The following is a 19,679-nucleotide window of genomic DNA, read 5'->3' on the forward strand; positions in this document are numbered from 1 at the left end:
TTAGCTTTTGGCACCCCTAACGTTTACTTATTTACACCATAATTAAAAATATAGAAAATTAGTAAGATTGCTAACAGATGGGGTGCCAATAGAAAATTAATTTAAATTTTATTTGAATTTCATTTGGAAAAAAATGGATTAAAAAATATATAAATACTTATGGATGACAAATTTCGGTATTGGGGTGCATAACCATGGATATCCATAATTTGATATCCATAACCACTAAAATGAGTTCCACAGTCGTCCTTGCTCTAAAACAATGTGTCCCAAGAACATGTGATATGATGCCACACACAATTGCTTAAAGTACTTTGATGCTTTGGAAAGCAATTGAGAACTTTAGAGAATAATGATGGAATGCACGCAGTCTTAGTACGCAATTGGGTAAGATCTATGGTTCTGTGCTCTTGCCACATCATCCGCGTATCTAACCGCGTACGAAGAGCGCGTGCATTCCCCACGACTCAACTTTAAATCAATAGTCCACATTCTACTTTATTATTTATTTATTTTGTATTGGGTTCAAACTTTAACCTTCTTTCCCTTCAAAGCAAAGTGTACTAAACTCTTTTTACATTTACTTTAAAAATGATAATGGACTTCTTGTCCACACCTAAAACTAGCTACAGAAGTAGCAGGTCCAAGTACTTGAATAAAGAACATTAAAGACTAGCTATAGCTAGTACTTGGGGTCAACACATGGGATTATGGGAACACGAGTTAGTTGTATGTGATACATGCGAAGTGCCACAAAATGATAATTTAAGAGACTCCATTAATCTATCTATATATATGTTGTAACAAAGCTGTCTAAGAGACCACAAAAGACTAATGGAGTTGGCTGAGATAGGTAGAAGCATACAGTCTTCATTTCATCATCACAGTTCGAATTTCAAAACTAGTTTTAGTTCCGATTCTAGAAGAGAAGATGGTGATGATGATGATGATGAAATTGAGTTGAAGTGGGCAGCAATTGAGAGATTACCCACATTTAAACGTCTTAGAACATCTTTGTTTGATCAGCAAGAAGAAGGGAAGAAGGATGCGGTAGATGTTACAAAGCTTGGACCTCTAGAAAGGCAATTGTTCATAGAGAAGCTTATAAAGCACATTGAGAATGATAATCATCGGTTGTTGAAGAAGCTAAGAGAGAGAATAGATAGGTACGCTTGGTCATATTCTTTTATACAATATAAATGAAATTAAGTTCTAAAGTATTTATTATTTTACTTTTATTTTGATAAATATATATAACCATGGAAACCAATCATGGATCATCATATATAGTTAACTTCTCTCAACTATTTTTTGCTGGGAACATAAATTCTACTGCCCCATTCTGGATCAAATGTCAAGGAAAATGTTTTTGTATATTTTATTACTATCTTAATCCACTTCATTTTCAGTTGCCTTTTTAGAATCATAAACTTAGCATCAAAGAATTTCGATATAGCGGGTATATTCGGTCTTTGTTTTTGTCATAATAGACTTTTCCTTTTATAAATTTTTATTGTTGTGGCTATTCCAAGATTATTCTAAATATGTTCATATCTAATTTTATCTTTTTCTAATCTTTTTACTCATCTATCTCACCATTTTAGAACCTCATGAATTCAAATCAAATTAAGAACTTATAGGTGCAATCATTAGTTTTTTTTTTTTTTTTTTTTTGTCCATTTCCTTTTGTATGGTTGGTAAATCTGTTTTTAATGAGATCTATCAATAATTCATTCGGTAATAGCCGAAATTGAACCTAGGTCTATGGTATCATCACCAATTGATTTTGCCAACTAAGCTATTTGACTCCTGTTTAATCAACTATTGAGGCTTATTTCTAGATTCCTTTGAAGGTTCCATGGTGTTATGTTTGTGTCTTATCTTTGTTAGAGGTGGCTTTCCATTGGCTTAAGAAGCTGTGCAGGAAGGACCAATTTTGTTAAAGTAATATTTTTTCTCAATTTCAACCTTTTACCTAGGGGCAATTTCATCTTTGTACAATCATAAATTCATGGCCAACTTTTTTTTTTTTCTTTATTGGTAAGCTAAGGTTTTAGGGAACCCCTCCCCCCCTCTCTCCTCTTTATTGATCATCCACGGATACAATTACATGTTACATCGTCAAGAATGATTCTCATGAACTCTTGAGGCATGACAACTTCATCATCAATTACAAAAAAAACTCTCTATCTAGCTCCTAATTGAGCCAAGAAATCAGCTGCTCTACTAGTCTCTCTCCAGTAGAACTCAAAATTGCAAATGGCAAAAGAGGTGACTAAAAGTTTAATTGACTCTACTTCTTCCACTTACTTCCAAGATACCTCGATTTCACCCTCAATACTTCCAAGATACCTTGATTTCACCCTCAATCAATTTTATGGAGTATAAGGAATCAGATGAAATTAAGATTTGGTTAAATCCTCTTAATTTTGCATACCCCATAGCTTCCTTTATTGCTTTCAACTCAATGGAGAAATATCATCTTCACAACCATCCCAAGCAGCAAATTGTATACTATCTTATAGTTTCTCCCCCACAAAACCCAAACCACTTCCAGCATCTGAGAGTGATCCATCCGTGTTAATCTTCAAGATACCTTCTTCCGGACATTTTCAAAAAATGTTTTTCACTTTCTTTGAAATATGTGTCCCTTTACAATCCCATCTTTGTAAGAAAGAAAACGTATTGGGATCAATCTCCAACTCCACATCATTGAACCCATTTTTTATATCAGTCGCAATCAACTGAAATAGAAATGTTCGTCTGATTTAACCCTTCAAATAGTCTTCTATTACACTTCCTCCAAACATGGTAAACATGAGCACATTAAATATCACTATATTCGAAAATCAAACACTCTTGATAAGTAACGGTTCATCCAAAACCGAGCTAAATCATAGTTTGATGATCCCAAATCTCCTAAGAATATTCCGCCATATCCAATTGTTATATTCACATTGAAAAAAAATATGATCATTTGTTTCCAATGCTGCACGACCAAGATATAAGTTGAAATCCCCTTTTACTTCAGTTTTCAACTGTAGAAAGTTTTTTCTGAATTGCCAATCATGTTATAAAAGAATACCGTGGAACTCAACTCCTGTGCTAAATTACCTTCCTCCAATCTACTTTTACTTTATTCTCATTTAGAACACTATAAGCACTTTTAGATGAGAATTTTTCATTGGGGCTCCTCTTCCAAATACATTTGTCTTCCATAATCATTTTAGGCATAGACTGTGATGATACTAGATCAATTACCTATTGCATTCTTTCATTATGGGGCATTATTAGTCTCCACCACAATGTGAAAAAAGCCCAAATTTGACGGTCCTGGGCCGTCAAATTTCATAAAATTCGACGGACAAAGGAGTTGAATTGACATCAAATTTTTCATTGTCAAATTTTTATTTTCGACAGACCGAAATTGTCAAATTAATGAAGGTTGGGAAAATTCGATAGCTCTAAACCGTCAAATTTGGGAATATTTAGAATTTTGACGGTCCTAGATCGTCAATATTCAGTTTCTAAAATTTGTGGGCCTTGGCCCGTCAATTTTTTCTGTAGAATTTTTCAATTTTCACATAGTGCACATTCCATTATCAACAAATTGGCTAATTGTTGCTTCCAAATTATTATCCCAAATCTGGATATTCAAGACCGTCCCTCAATCCATGGGTCTCTCCACATTTGAGTGGTTCGACCATCACCCACCAGCATATGTAAATTACCCACCACATAACTATTGACTTCAATATATTTCTCCATGCCCAGGAGTGTAGCTTTACAAGTCTAAATACCAGTTCTTCCCACATATCTATTCCTCATCCAAGTCGACCACCTATTGTTGTTCTAGATGAGAGACCAAAAAACTTTCATCATCCTCACTTTGTTACTTTCCCTAAGGCGGTGAATACCATGACCTCCATATTCAATAGGAGAGCTGACTTTGGACCATTTCATAAAATGCAGGGAACGATCAAGAGAAGGCCCCTCCATAGAAAATTGTTCAACAAGTTTTCTATTTTTTTAACACAGTGAAAGGAATGCTAAATGAGGTCGACCAATAGATTTGGAAACTTGAAAGAACGGATTTAATAAGTTCTAAACGGCCAGCGTAATAGAAAATGAGATTTCCAACTATCAACTCTTTTATGAATTTTGTCAATTAAAGGTTGACACATTCAGGGGCGGAGCTAGTAAGGAGCTGGTGGGGCTATTGCCCCCACAGAACTTTGAGACACCCCTATATTTTCAACTAATTACATGCCCTATTTATCCCCACTCCCTCACCTCTCTCCCCATTTGCCCCTACACCCTCACCTCCCTCCAATTTTTACCCCCACAGAATTTTGAGACACCCCTATATTTTCAACTAATTACATGCCCCATTTGTCCCCACTCCCTCACCTCTTCTATTTTTTGTTGATGACATTGCCTCTCGACCAAGACTTCTCAAATATTAATTGGAAATGACTTTAATATCATTTTCTTCAACTTCTAACTAAAAACCTCTTAATTTTTCTCTAAAACCATTCATCTTCACTAAACAACTAACCATAATTTGCCCCCACTACAGGAAAATCCTGACTCCGCCCCTAGACATGTTGTATGGGTTAAACGAGTAGAGAACAAGGGTAACCCCAGATACGTGATTGAAAATAAACCTTCCCTAAATCCTAATTTATCTAAGGGTATGTTTGATTGCATGGAAAGTCACTTTCCATGGAATTTGAAATCCATGGAAAATTAGTTGTGGAAAATAGGTAGGGTTGGAAAATCAAATTCCATTGTTTGATTTCACTTGAATAAAATCATGGAAAAATATGAGAAAAAAGAAAAAAAGGAGAAGGAGGAAAAAGATGAGAGGAGGGGGAGAGGAAGAAGAAGATGACGAGGAAGAGGGAGAGGGGAGGATGTGACAACGAAGGTGGCGGCGGCGACTACGGTGGCGACGGCGGCGGCGACTACGACGACGGCGGCGGCGACTACGGCGACGGCGACGATGGCGCGACGACGAAGGTAAGTGAGGAAGATGGGGGGAGAACGTGGTGGTGGTGGCAGAGGAGGTGAGGGATGAAGAAGAAGGAGAAGAAGAAAAAGAAGAAGAAGAGAGAGAGAGAAGGTGGTCGGAGACGGAGCCAACGGCGACGGCGATGGTGACGACGATGATGACGACGACGGCAAGGTTAGTGTAATGGTGGTGGTGCTGGTGGTGGTAGTGGTGGTGGTAGGGAAGAATTGAGGATGGAAAATATGGGTGGATTTCATTTTCCCACCCATATGGGTGGGAAAGTAAAATCCATGATTTAGTGGACTTTTTGAATGGGGTGGAAAATGAATTTCCATTTCCATGTGCAATCAAACACTTGAAAAATGTCATTTTCCATGGAAATTGATTTTCCACCCTATTTTCCATGTGCAATCAAACATACCCTAAGACTAAATCTTTTTGGGTACAAGAGTTACTGAAGAATTATTGACTTTTGCCTTCATTAACAAACAACCCAGATAGCAAACCAAAGGTTGATAAGACATCCCCAAATGATTGAACAGATTGTAACTCATTCAAAGAGAAAAAAAGCACATCATCCGCAAAAATTAAATAAGAAATACTTGGAACACAAAAATACTCGAAACTTTAAAAAGATTATAGTCAACTCTATCTTGAAGGAGATAGGAGAAGGCTTCCATACATGATTTTTAAACTCGTCCGAGACCGAGATGTATCGCCCGAGTTAACTCGGTATCAAAGCTGAACAAGACCAACTCACAAAGTATTTTGAGACGACCATGTATCATGAGATAAGCGAGTCGTCTCGAACGATATTTTCCAATATCTCGAGCGATACAAACGGGACAGAGCAGAAAATGATTAATTTACGAGTTAAATGGGACGTATCGGACGAGATTTTCAAAATCTCGTCCAAGTTAACCGAGACAAACGAGTTAAAATCTCAATCCTCTATTTTTTCACCCCCAAATCGATTTTTTTTAATTATATATTTTTTTGGGTTCATTTTTTATTTTTTTTAGATTTTTTAAATGGTTAAAAGCCATTGTCTCAATGTCGAACGAGATGAGACGTATCGTCCAAGTCAACTCGATATCAGAGCCTAACGAAACGAGATGTGATACCGAGTTCAAAAACCATGCTTCCATAACAAGGGTAAATAGATAAGGAGATAGAGGATCTCCTCGTCTCAATCCATGTTCACTAGAGAAATAACCAAAGGAAAAGCCATTTAAAATTACAAATAGCGAACTCGATGACACACACACCATGACTAACTTCACCCAAAATTCAGGAAATCCAAATTGGATAAGGAGATCTTTGAGGAAAGACCAACTAATACAGTCATAGGCTTTCCTAATGTCAATCTTAGCACAGGAAAATTGTGCAACTCTAGGAGAATGGAAATTTCGAATCATTTAATGGGCAAGAAGAATGTTATCTTGTATTTTTCTATCTTTAATGAAAGTCAATTGAAAAGGACTAACAAGGCTTGAAATGCACTTTGAAAGCCTATTTGGAAGAATTTTTTAAATGATTTTGTATAGGAAATTACAAAGGGCTATTGGTCTAAACAAGTCTAAAGTCGTGCTATTTTCCACCTTAGGAATTAAACAAAGAAGAGTGGAATTCACTTCTTTAAGCAATTCCCCACGACGAAACACATTTAAACTAGCATCACAAACATCTTTCCTAACCACATCCCAAAAAGTTTTATCGAACTCCACCCCAAAACCATCGGACCCTGGGACTTTGTTTTTTGGCGAATCAAAGACAGCTTTTTTAATTTCCTCACAGATTACTGGGCAAGTAAGAAATTCAACATGTTCATCAAACACCCATTTCAAGAGAGGAATAACTGAACTTACAATATTATGGTTTCTTTTGTAGGTACTTTGGAAGTATTCTGCTGACCATTCTCCCATACTAGTTTCATCTCAAAGGATAGTTCCTTCTGGTTTTTCAAACTCTGTGATGGCATTACGTGCAGTATTAGAGACAGTGGTACTATAGAAGAATCTGATATTCCTGTCTCCTTCCTTCAACCATTGCACCCTAGATTTTTGTCTATAAAACTTCTCCTTGGCTTCAATTTCTTCCTTGTACTTCTTCAGAACCTTCTTTTCTTTCTCAACAAAGGACTCATCTGAATGATTATTTTTCTTTTCCTTTGAACTTCATTTAGATTTAATTTGGCATCTTCCTTTCTCTCATTTATCCACCTGAAGACATCCATATTCCATGTCCGCAAAGTATTCTTAACAGCTCTCAACTTATTAGTTACTTTGTACATCGGACTCCTATCCACTGGAGTTCTCCGGAAACATGAATTTAAGAGGTGCATGATCCGAAACTCCCTCTTGTAAATAGCATAGGTTCATAAACAAAAGTTTGGAAAGCCATTCTAAATTTATAAGAGCTTTGTCAACCTATTAGCAATCCTTCGTCCACCCATTGATTTATTGGTCCAAGAAAACCAATTATCAACAGTCTTCAAATCTTGAAGGCCATTCGCATCAATACAATTGTTGAATCTTTCATCACTCTAATGGACGCTGGTCTACCTCCAATTTTTTTTATCTTGAAAGCAGACCATGTAAAAATCTCTGATCACTATCCATATCTGATTTGTTGATCACTGATTTAGATCATCCCATAGCTCTCTTTTGGTTTGTTCCGAATTATTAGCAAAAAGTACAGAAAATTGGAAAATAAAACCATCTCTAACTTGTTGCATCTGAGAATGTATCATTTGCCTAGATTCAAACTGTTTATCAACCTTAAATTTTAAAGGATTCCATCCCACCCAAATACGGCCATATGGATATTGATAGTTATCTATACACTTCCAAAATTTACACATTTTCTTCTGATATTTTGCTACTAGCGCTGAATCAATTTTAATTTCGTAGAATCCCAATAAATCCACAGTTTCCCTCCTTAGAAAGTCTTGAATAGCTTGTCTCTTCCTCCTATCATTCATTCCCCTTACATTCCAAGTTAGGACTGATGTTAAATACTAGGTTGAAGGTTTTTCCCCCTCCCCAAGGGTAATCACTCTAGATCGAGTAGATCTTGTCACAACTTCATCTGCCTTCTTATTTTATTTTTTTATTTTTTCTGCCTTATTTCTTCTCTTTCTGAGATTATAGACTTGGGCTCTTGATCTCCTCTTCTTCTACTTGCATCTCATGATTATTAGAGGTCAAGGAATCATCACACAGTCTTGTGTATCATCATCAAGATCTTCCACATCCCCTTGATCTGCTCCCAAGACTTGGAAAGCATTCGTTATTTTCATCGGTTCAATGTGCAAAGCTATCTCCAATCTGTTTTCCAGATCCTTCCCCATCACTTTAATTTCCTTCCCTTTGCTTTTGTTTGTGCCGATGCTGGAGCTTCCTCTCTAAGGAACATATTCCCATTGAGCTACCTCTTTCCCCTTCTCACATACACTATCATTGTTAGTCGATATAGTATTATCACAACCCCCTCCTTCGAAACAACAATTGCTATCGATTCAGTAGGGTTATCATTCATTACCACTATTAGCGCCTTCAAAAGATCCTCACCTACCACATTGGTATTTGGAGCCATCACCTATACCTGAGATTCCTCATTAGTTTCTCCTCGCTTTTGTCTCCATTCTTCTCTTGTGATAATTTTTATTGTAAGTTTTTGCCTTGGACATCAATCCACATAATGATCAAATGTTTCACATTGATTACAAGGCTTCGGCCATTCATAAAAGCATATCCTAAATCAGTAGCTCAAAATTGTAGTGGAAGATGTGGAAGTCTGATCCAAATCGATATTGTTTTCATCATCTCTCTAACTGGATTTGAATCCATTGTCCATATCCGAAGAATCAATGGTCTCCCCCCAACAGTCCAGATAGTTGAGTTAAGAACCATATTGCAATCTTCCTCATTGTCAAACTTGGAAAGGAAGAAACCCTCCTCCAAAGACATCATCTCCATATGACCCTTTATTTTCCACATCCTTTCCACCGCAGATTTCAAACTTAAAAAGTAAGGTCACTTCCTTAAAAGATGACCCGCCAAAGAATGTTGCCAGCGAATAGCCTCTTCATGTATTAGATTTTCAGGAATGAAAACTGATTTCTTGTCCTTCTCCTCTGGGAAGACTTTAAGATCCTTATCCATAGTTGTTGCGCTACGTGCGGCAATTATAATGAATAGTACGAAAAGAAAAAAAAAACAAGAAAGAAATAAAAACACATAGATGTAACGTGGTTCGACGGTGTGCCTACATCTACAGGAGCGAGGAGTTGAATTTTCACTATATGTAAAATTAGTATCACATCATATGAATTTATAGTAAACCCTAGCCATACAATAAGTATTAAAAAATTCTAATAATACCCCTGTACCGTACTGCGGGGGCGTTGCCCCCGCACCCCAACCTATTAATTGTCTCTGGCAATAAAACAGTAAATCATCCCAAAAGGCAGATGCCGTTGTTCTGCTCCGTTCCATTCGGTACGTTATGCGTTCCTCGCTACACTCCCCTCTCTCCACTCCAGCATCCTCCTGCTTTCTCTATATATGTGTTCCACTCAATATGAGCCACATACTACTATAACAATGCAGTCAGAACCCTTGAAAAGATTCTTCCAAGAAAATCTAGAAGAAGACGCAATGATGAAAAAAACCTCCTCCAAAATCGAAAAAGAAGGTATTAGGGTTTAAGAGACTCTATACACGGGCTGCTCTAGATAATCTTTATCATTTTTAAGAATAGAAAATGATGTGAATCATCTTCTAAAGCCTCCCTTCAATTGATTCTCTTGCTAGATAAAGTTTCTCTCTCTAGAAATCCTAATCGTCACCCCAAAGTTCTTCAATGTTTCATTAATACAAGTGAATGCCTAATTCATAGCCAACTTGTTTTAGAGTTTCTATTAGAGTTTTTTTGAGTTCTTCTGAAAGGAAGAGAGATTGTTAACCCTGATTTTTCATGGATATATATAATGAAATAATTTCATCATCGCCCATGGACATGGGCAATCTTGCCGAAACATATAAATTATATATCATGTGCTCTTTCTATTTTGGTTATTATCCTCATTTCTGGCACCCTATTTTCTACAATATAACCTTTGCACTTATCCAACTCAGCATGATCTGAATATAGTATTTTCGGATTGAGTCATGCTACACTGCCTTCGTTGGACACTGCGTTCAACACTGTGCTGACGTCGCAGTGCACAGATAACCATAGGTTTCTTTCCTCGAGATACAAGTGAAAAAATCAATGGTTCTCTATGCACTGCCACATCAGCACAGTGTCCAACAAAGGCAGTCCAGTATTTTCGCGTTCGGATTGAAGAGATTGGATATGTTGGATACATATACTCAAAAAGGGATGAGAATTCAAGTTCTGGCACAGTATACTCATAAACAGAATTTATTATAATACGCAGTGCCTTCAATTCCTATCAGTTATGGTATTGGTACTGAAACATGTGGAACCAAAACTGAAACCAACAGATATTTAGTTTTCCATTGGACACAGGTTACCTTTTCGATTATTAAATAAATAGAAACCAATAAGGGAAATTAAAATAAATAGACTCAGTTAGAAGAAATATATCTCTGGCATTATTATATCAGATATATCAGGTCCAGTTATCCCAATTCGGTCCAGGTAACAATATACCCAAGGCCAGAATATATTATTGACAAACGTTCTTGTTTCCATTGATCATAGTTTCAGTATTAATATTAGTAATTTTGTAACAGAGATAAGGTATTCCCGGGTCTTGATCTTTTTTCGATTCTAATCAGGCATCATCGTTAATCGGACACCCAAGTGACACCCTAACCTATCATCCATGTTTTCCATTTCGTCCTTTCTGATAATACACTACATGTGTTTCTATATAGTGACCAACTACACCAATTATTTTTCTGCCAATCCAAGGAAAGTGTTGTGAGATGTCTAGTACTCTTATTGGGCTTGGACTTCAATAGGAAAAAACAGTATCAAAGGGGACCTTTATCCAAAGCAGAGTGTGCCCATGCAGGGGTTCAGGGGCAGTGCCCCGAGGCGAATTTTTTGGATATTTGTATGTATTTTTGGGGTAGGGTTTTTTATGTTTTTTCTGTGAGGTCCCTTGTGGCAGAAAGAGTTGTAGAGGACGGAGTGTGTAAGACTCCTCTGTGGCTGTAGGCAATTTGCTGAACCACGTAAATCTTGTGTTCTTCATGTATTCATTTCATTTTTGTTTGTTTTTCTCTTGCTACACTTCCACACAACAGAAAGATAACACTTTCTTATTCAGGGCAGATCATGTTTTATAATGTATGTGTTTATGCTCTAGAACTACATATGCATGTAGATATGTATGAATGTATGGTGCAGACGTACACATGTTACTCGAATAACTTTGTATGTTTCTTATAGAGTGGATGTGAAATTGCCTACTGTGGAAGTGAGATGCAAGAATGTGTGTGTGGAGGCAGAATGTGAGGTAGTCGAGGGGAAGCCTCTCCCTACTATATGGAACTCTCTCAAAAGCATGTTCTCTGTAAGGATTGCTTCTATCTCGATATGATATGATAATTTTCTGTAAAGAAGTCACCTCTATTCTTAAAACCAGAACAGTAGATGACAATTGTTTTGTACAAAGAGGTGTTTGGGATCTTTTGTTCGGCACAAGCGTCTTAAAAATCATTGATTCTTCTATAGTAGTGTTGAAGCTATCAGCTATTTTAACAATTTCTGCAAAGATCATAACCTTTTCCTCGATCTTTATTTGTAATGAAGTTGTATTTTGAACAGGTTTTTACAAAGATTACTTGTTGGAATTCTCAAGAAGCAAGGCTAACAATTCTCAAAGATGTCAGTGGCCTCATCAAGCCTTCAAGGTAAGAGAATTTCAGTTTATGTCCCACTGATTGGATGGTCCAAGTCTGTATGTAATTATTGCAAAATCTCTAATCTCTCTCATAAATCTATAAATTTTGTTGAAGCAGTTAGTCTTGGCTAACCAAATCAATAACCATGTTTTGAAACTATAGTCTTGTTCTAAAGAAAAAAAAATATATTAAAAGTTAATATTCATGGAGGATTATTTGGCTTGCAGGATGACTCTTCTACTTGGCCCTCCGGGATGTGGGAAAACCACCTTGTTATTGGCTCTAGCTGGAAAATTAAACCAATCTCTCAAGGTATGATAATTATTAAATTAAATTAAATGATAATAAATAAAATAATAATAGGAAAGAAGAAGAATGCCAAACAGTCCTAACTTGTCTAATTGAATGCCCCATCTGATGCTTTTTCTCCTCTAAGCTATGCATTATCATTAGAATATGAAACTTTCGTTAATCGGCTTTCTTTAAAAGCTAATCTTATATAAATACTACAATCAACCCATGATCAGAATTTCTATAATTCATTTCCTTTTTCTCTACTTCTTGTCGTACATTTCAGGTCACGGGGGAAATCTCTTACAATGGTTACAGATTAGATGACTTTGTTCCACAGAAAACATCGGCTTACATAAGCCAACATGACCTTCACATACCCGAGATGACTGTTAGGGAAACACTTGATTTTTCGGCACTTTGCCAGGGTGTTGGAAGCAGAGCAGGTGACCGAGCTCCTGGGACACACCATATATATTTTATGGTAATTAAGATTTTGAAACCATTTCTCAATATAAGCTGATATTTTTCACTTTTCTTCTTATGAAGAGATAATGATGGAAGTTAGTAGAAGAGAGAAACAAGCAGGAATTGTCCCTGATCCAGAAATAGACACTTATATGAAGGTAATAATGATCATTGTGAGATAACTAAAGTTTAGTCTTATATTGGAAATCTTTGAGACATAGACATGATTCTGACAGGCAATTTCTGTTGAGGGATTAAAAAGAAACCTTCAAACAGACTACATATTGAAGGTAATTACTCTCATCTAGAACTGAAATAATATGGGTAATGTAGTAAATGATTTACACGTTTCTGCCCATTATCGACATTTTTGTGAACTACATTGTCATTGAGTACACAGATCCTTGGACTAGATATCTGCGCCGACACAATGGTTGGTGATGCCATGAGAAGAGGGGTTTCAGGTGGTCAAAAGAAAAGATTAACAACAGGTAAAAAAGAGAGACATTTTTCTATTAGATTTTAAAGCTCTCGTTTAATGAAGAATTCGATCTATTTGCAGTATTTCCCACACCTTTAGCAATTTAAATCTAATAGGTTCACTTAAGTATAACCCACCCTACAACCAAAAGGAAAAAAACAAAACAAAAAAACAAAGGTTTTAACATGTAAATCTATGAGGAAAATTTTTTTCTTCCACTATATGAGTTTTCCTTTTCATATCCGGTAGGGGAGATGATCGTTGGTCCAACAAAAGCTCTTTTTATGGATGAAATATCGACTGGCCTAGACAGCTCCACCACCTTTCAGATAGTTAGCTGTCTTCAGCAATTTGTTCACATGACAGATGCTACTGCATTGGTTTCACTTCTTCAGCCAGCACCGGAGACCTTTGATCTCTTCGATGATATAATCTTGATGGCAGAAGGGAAGATCGTGTACTATGGTCCTCGCAGCAATGTTCTTGAATTCTTTGAGGATTGTGGTTTCAAGTGCCCAGAAAGAAAGGGTGCCGCGGACTTCCTCCAAGAGGTACATATGTCTCAATATCTCCCTCGTTTACGTTTACTCCACATAGTCAAAACTTAGTTTGGGTTTCATCATTTGTAGGTAATTTCAAGAAAAGATCAAGCACAGTATTGGTATCATACTTATCGTCCCTACAGTTTTGTTTCGGTCGATCAATTCTCTGAAAAATTCAAGGCAAGTCATACTGGACAAAAGCTAGACGAAGAGCTCTCAAAGCCATTTGATAAATCCCAATGTCACCAAAGTGCCTTATCATTTAGCATTTACTCTTTGAACAAATGGGAACTATTGAAAGCTTGCATGTCTAGAGAGATTCTTCTTATGAAGCGGAATTCGTTTGTATACATATTCAAAACAGTACAGGTAGTTTTTGTTTGACACGACTACATCTTGTGTTTTGGTTATTTCATCAAATACTGTTTTGAGTCTTACTAACACATGCTTGTTTCCATCATTAAACAGCTTATCATCATAGCCTTCATCACAATGACTCTATTCATACGTACACGGATGGCTGTTGACATTTTGCATGCAAATTATTATATGGGTTCTTTGTTTTATACGCTTATCAGACTTATGACCAACGGAGTCGCTGAGTTGTCCTTCACAGTTTCTAGACTTCCAGTTTTCTACAAAAACAGAGAATTTTGCTTTTACCCTGCATGGGCTTACTCTGTTCCTGCCTCAATCCTGAAGATTCCATTTTCACTAGTGGAGTCTTTTCTTTGGACGGCACTTACATACTATGTTATCGGATATAGCCCTGAAGTACAAAGGTGAGCACTGTTTGAAAGCCTAAAGTATCATATATGCCAAACAAATAAACTTATTCACCCTTTTTTTTAATTTCTGTTTCATAATACAATTGCTTGATGTGGTTCTTAGGTTTTTCTTCCAGTTTTTTCTACTCTTTGCTCTGTATCAAGCATCAACATCCATGTGTCGTTTCATCGCCGCAGTTTTTCAAAATATAGTTGCTGCTACAACTTTTGGTAGTCTCATGTTGTTACTAATGTTCATATTTGGAGGCTTCATTCTTCCACTATGTAAAGCCATACCCCCCTTTTTTTTCTCTTTAGGCTTTATGGAAATCTATTCAAGTAAGTAGCGTAATCTTTTTTGGGGGGGATTTTGCAGCCTCTACACCAGGTTGGTTGAAGTGGGGATTTTGGATTTTTCCAATGACATATGCGGAGATAGGGTTGTCGATAAATGAATTTCTTGCTCCACGGTGGCAAAAAGTAAAATTTCTGCCCGACCCAATTAGTTGGTTTACGAGAACATTCCTTTCTAAGTGATTAAATTTAGTAAATAATATCATTTTCATTCTGTTTGTAGGTTTCACCGAAAAATACAACTATAGGGTGGGAAGTTCTAACACAACATGGTCTAAACTTCGATGGCTACTTTTATTGGATATCATTGGGAGCCTTGTTTGGGTTCACACTACTTTTTGATGTAGGATTTACGGTTGCCTTAACTTATTTAAACCGTAAGTTCGTCTTTATTATGCATGAAATGAAAATTCAGACTGTATTCATTAGCATCGTATGCATAAAGAATGTTGTGTATTCAGCTCCAGGGACATCTCGAGCTATTATTTCTAAAGGGAAATTCTCTCAACTGCAAGCAAAAGAAGACCGTAACAATGCCATGCATAGAGATGAAAAGTCTACTAGTGTTGCTCCTCCCACAACTATTGTCAAAACAAGAAAATCTGGTGAGATGTGGAATACAATATGAAGTATACAACTTATAAGCAGCGAACACGAACACGTATTATTAAATAATACAATATTTAAGACTGTCATGGTTGATTGTATAGGGAAGATGGTCTTACCTTTTGAGCCACTGACAGTAGCATTTCAGAACGTGCAATATTTTGTCGAAACCCCTCCGGTAACAATGATACGCTGACCATTCGCGTAAAATTATCCTCCGTTTTCATATATCAATCAAAAATTGTATAACTAGTGATATTTCTTGTATTCTTGGATACAGGCAATGAGAGAAGATGGTTTAGCTCCAAAGAAACTCCAGCTACTCTGGGACGTCACGGGAGCATTTAGGCCTGGAGTTCTTACAGCATTGATGGGTGTCAGTGGAGCTGGGAAAACAACTCTCATGGATGTTCTTTCTGGAAGGAAAACTGGAGGTACTATTGAAGGTGAAATAAGAATTGGAGGGTACCCCAAGGTCCAAAAGACATTTACGAGGATATCAGGTTATTGTGAGCAGACCGATATACATTCTCCACAAATTACAATAGAAGAATCAGTGATGTTCTCAGCTTGGTTGCGGTTACCTCCTCAGATTGATCCAAAAACAAAAGCAGTATGATATCCTCTTTTAATATATAAACGATAACATAACATTTCTGAAAAAGGCAGTTTTCCGGGTCTTCTTAATAACATGAGCATTTGTTATGCAGGAATTTGTAAAGGAAGTCCTTGAAACAATTGAACTTGATGGAATTAGAGATGATTTAGTTGGCATTCCAGGAATAAGTGGACTATCTACTGAGCAGCGTAAACGGCTAACCATTGCAGTGGAGCTTGTTTCCAATCCATCTATAATATTCATGGATGAACCCACATCGGGTTTAGATGCTAGAGCAGCTGCCATTGTCATGCGTGCTGTGAAGAATGTTGTTGCTACAGGAAGGACAACAGTCTGCACCATCCACCAACCAAGTATCGACATATTTGAAGCATTTGATGAGGTAATACAACAACAAACAGTATATTATTGATGTATTTGTTAGGGAGAACAACTTATTTCAACATAATAGAAAGCATAATTCCAGTTTCTGTTCTCTGATTGTCATCATAACTTTTCTATTCTGTTGGTAGACAGCATAATTCATAGAAACTTCAATTATCTTATTTATTGTCCCATTATGCAGATGTGGTACAATATAAGTCAATAATAGAAACATGTGTATTTTTTATGCACAGTTGATTCTAATGAAAAGGGGAGGACAGGTAATCTATACTGGACACTTGGGTCAGCATTCAAGTAAGCTTATTGAATATTTTGAGGTAAGCCCACATTTTTTACATGAAAAATCTATAGCTATCATATCATACATCATAGTAAACAATTAAACTTGTAATGATATTGATACTACCAATGCTCTCTATGTTTCTCAATTCTTCCATTCATCCAATCAACCACATTAGAAGAGGTCCATTCCAGTGGAGACCTCATCAATATGAGAATCGAGAGCCATTTGAATACGCCGAAGAACTTCCCACAGTTCCACCAAGCAGGGTGTACCCATAGTGCAATTTTCATGGAAAGCCACCATATCTTGAGATTCTCTCTCTGATTCAACATTTGGTGTTTTGGAGTGTAGGGCCTGTGGATTTTAAAACGATTATCTCATTTACATTATTTATCCATCTAGAATTTCAGTGTAAACATAAAACCACTGTTTGCAAGGATATCGTAAATTCTTAATTTCGTTCTCTACAGTGAAAAATATAGTTTGCACATCTCAAAAGATCTTTTAAACAATCAGATCGTCACTACAATAGAAGTTCCGAAAACTCTTATTGTTTCTTTCATTTTATTTCTCTAATACGAGTTACGTATTTATGATAACATATGTAACATGGTTGGTGATTATTATTTTCATGCTCCTTTTCTCCAACAGGGTTTTTCTGGTGTGGCGAAGATCAAAGATAACTATAACCCGGCAACATGGATGTTAGAAGTCACTTCAGCATCTATGGAAGCAGAGCTTGGCTTGGATTTTGCTCAAATTTATAAAGAGTCATCGCTACATCAGTGAGTATAACAATTCAATAGTTAAGTTTCAATCATGATTGTCGAAGCCTTATCCCAAAGACTTGGGGTTGGCTAAACGAATCATGTTCCTCCATTCAATTATGCCCAAAGCCACACTTTCTATTATTGGAAGTGTGTTCATATTATCTCAATATGAATCAAATATTTTCATATGGATGATTACAGTGCTACACTAAGAAATAATAGTTTTGTTTGAAATTCAGGAAACATTTTTATTCGATCAGGTTGTTTACATATATATATATATATATTGTGTGTGCAGGGAGACCGTAGAGTTGGTTAAACAATTAAGTGAGCCACCACCTGGTTCAAGGGACTTGCATTTTCCTACTCATTTTCCACAAAATGGTTGGGAGCAATTCACAGCGTGCCTCTGGAGACAACACTTATCCTATTGGAGAAGTCCTACATACAACTTGGTTCGCTTCATGTTTATGATTGTTTCATCTATATTGTTCGGAATAGTCTTTTGGCAGAAAGGGAAGAAACTGTAAGTCTTTTATTTAATTCCATAGGACTAATAAAGCCACCATGACTAGGAATACTAGATCAAAACTTATAACCAAAACACAGGGAATTCTATCTATCTAATGAAACTTCATTTTAAGGAAAAAAATTCACATATCATAGACTTGCCAGACAAATCTTATTTGAATCAATCCTAATTTATCGTTTTGTCTTCCTTGATTTCAGTTGTTATTTATACATGAACTAATGATATACCAATTTATTTAGATACTGTTGAAGTATTCTTTTATAATATTAACTAGTATGTAACGTGTAGTATCAGGTTTCCATGTCCAACTTACAAAAAATCCAAAAATTCATTGCAAACAGAAATGTTTCTTCTACAATAATTCATGTTTTTGTGAATTAATAATCAAATATACTGAGCCCATTATAAATTTTTCTACAAATGTTTCTTCCGATTGATATAATGTCACTTGATTTATTTATATCACAATGAAGCCAGCAAGCTTTAAGTTGTCGAAATGCATATTTTTATTATTTAATTATTTTTTCTAAGAGTGGAACCAAATGATTCTGATATGACTTTCTTTTCCTTGTTTGAAGAAATGAGGAGCAAGACTTGTTCAACATTCTCGGATCGATGAATATTGCTGTCATATTCTTAGGCCTAAACAATTGTTCATCAGTTCTACCATTTGTGGAGACAGAGCGCACTGTTATGTACAGGGAAAAATTTGCTGGAATGTACTCCCCGAGGGCTTATTCATTAGCACAGGTCCAAACCTATTTTCTTAGCATCTTGTACTTACCATGGTTCATTTTTAAAAGAAGAATACTAGTTGATTTCTGGACTCCGATCACACACCAAATATATTGTTGTTTTTGTATGTTGTAGGTGATCATTGAGATTCCCTATATATTACTCCAAGCAATTTTGTATACAGCAATTACATATCCAACAATAGGATACTATGCGTCAGCTTACAAGGTCTTTTGGTACTTCTACATAACGGTTTCTACATTTCTGTACTTCACTTTTCTTGGAATGATGATAATGTCGTTGAGTCCAAATCTCCAAGTGGCTTCCATATTGGCGAGTGCATTCTACACCATATTGAATCTATTCTCGGGGTTCCTTATACCTGAACCGGTAATGCAATTATTACCTATCTTTCCTCATTAAATTTTTATCGTAAAAATTTTAAGATGATTCAGTTTTTGTTTTTGTTTTTGTTTTTTTTTTTTGTGTTTTTTTTTTTTTTTTCCTCTTTTCCTGCATTGAATACAACAGAGTTGAAGATGATATAATTATGATTTTTTTTTTCCTGCAGCAAATCCCTGCATGGTGGGTTTGGTGCTACTGGATTTGTCCAACAGCTTGGACGCTAAACGGCTTCTTTACATCACAATATGGAGACATAGACAAAGAGATAGTGATATTTGGAAAGCTCAAAACAGTCCGTTCCTTCTTACAAGACTATTATGGATTTCATCATGAACGTTTAGGCATTGTGGCTGTTGTTCTTATTGCGTTTCCAATTCTATTTGCATTTCTTTTCTCATATTATATAGGGAAATTAAATTTCCAAAGAAGGTAATGTTTGTACCTAAAAGAGAGATTGTTGTTCTTGTTTATAATTTGTAGAGTCGTGCATTCTCACACTTAAATGTCTGAAGGTTTCCAACAGTGAACTACAATTATTGCATAT

At 36.2% G+C, this 19,679-nt stretch overlaps 1 protein-coding gene across 1 annotated transcript; it reads left to right on the forward strand.

Moving 5' to 3' along the window:
* Window positions 1-717: 717 nt before the first annotated feature.
* On the forward strand, window positions 718-19,677 carry LOC147396229 (pleiotropic drug resistance protein 3-like). The gene is made up of 24 exons (XM_086451862.1): window positions 718-1,166; window positions 11,444-11,567; window positions 11,822-11,907; window positions 12,126-12,210; window positions 12,476-12,635; window positions 12,739-12,815; window positions 12,894-12,947; window positions 13,058-13,148; window positions 13,388-13,689; window positions 13,768-14,049; window positions 14,149-14,462; window positions 14,572-14,732; window positions 14,824-14,927; window positions 15,025-15,178; window positions 15,263-15,406; window positions 15,512-15,585; window positions 15,688-16,020; window positions 16,118-16,408; window positions 16,644-16,727; window positions 17,345-17,478; window positions 17,762-17,989; window positions 18,574-18,745; window positions 18,866-19,120; window positions 19,302-19,677. Exons 1-24 carry the CDS (start codon window positions 835-837, stop codon window positions 19,566-19,568), a joined length of 4,308 nt encoding a protein of 1,435 aa, XP_086307988.1. The 5' UTR covers window positions 718-834; the 3' UTR covers window positions 19,569-19,677.
* Window positions 19,678-19,679: the final 2 nt, after the last annotated feature.

This window comes from Akebia trifoliata, chromosome 8 (genome assembly GCF_017979445.1).
Source record: "Akebia trifoliata isolate Shusen 1 chromosome 8, ASM1797944v1, whole genome shotgun sequence".
Taxonomy (NCBI): Eukaryota; Viridiplantae; Streptophyta; class Magnoliopsida; order Ranunculales; family Lardizabalaceae; genus Akebia; species Akebia trifoliata.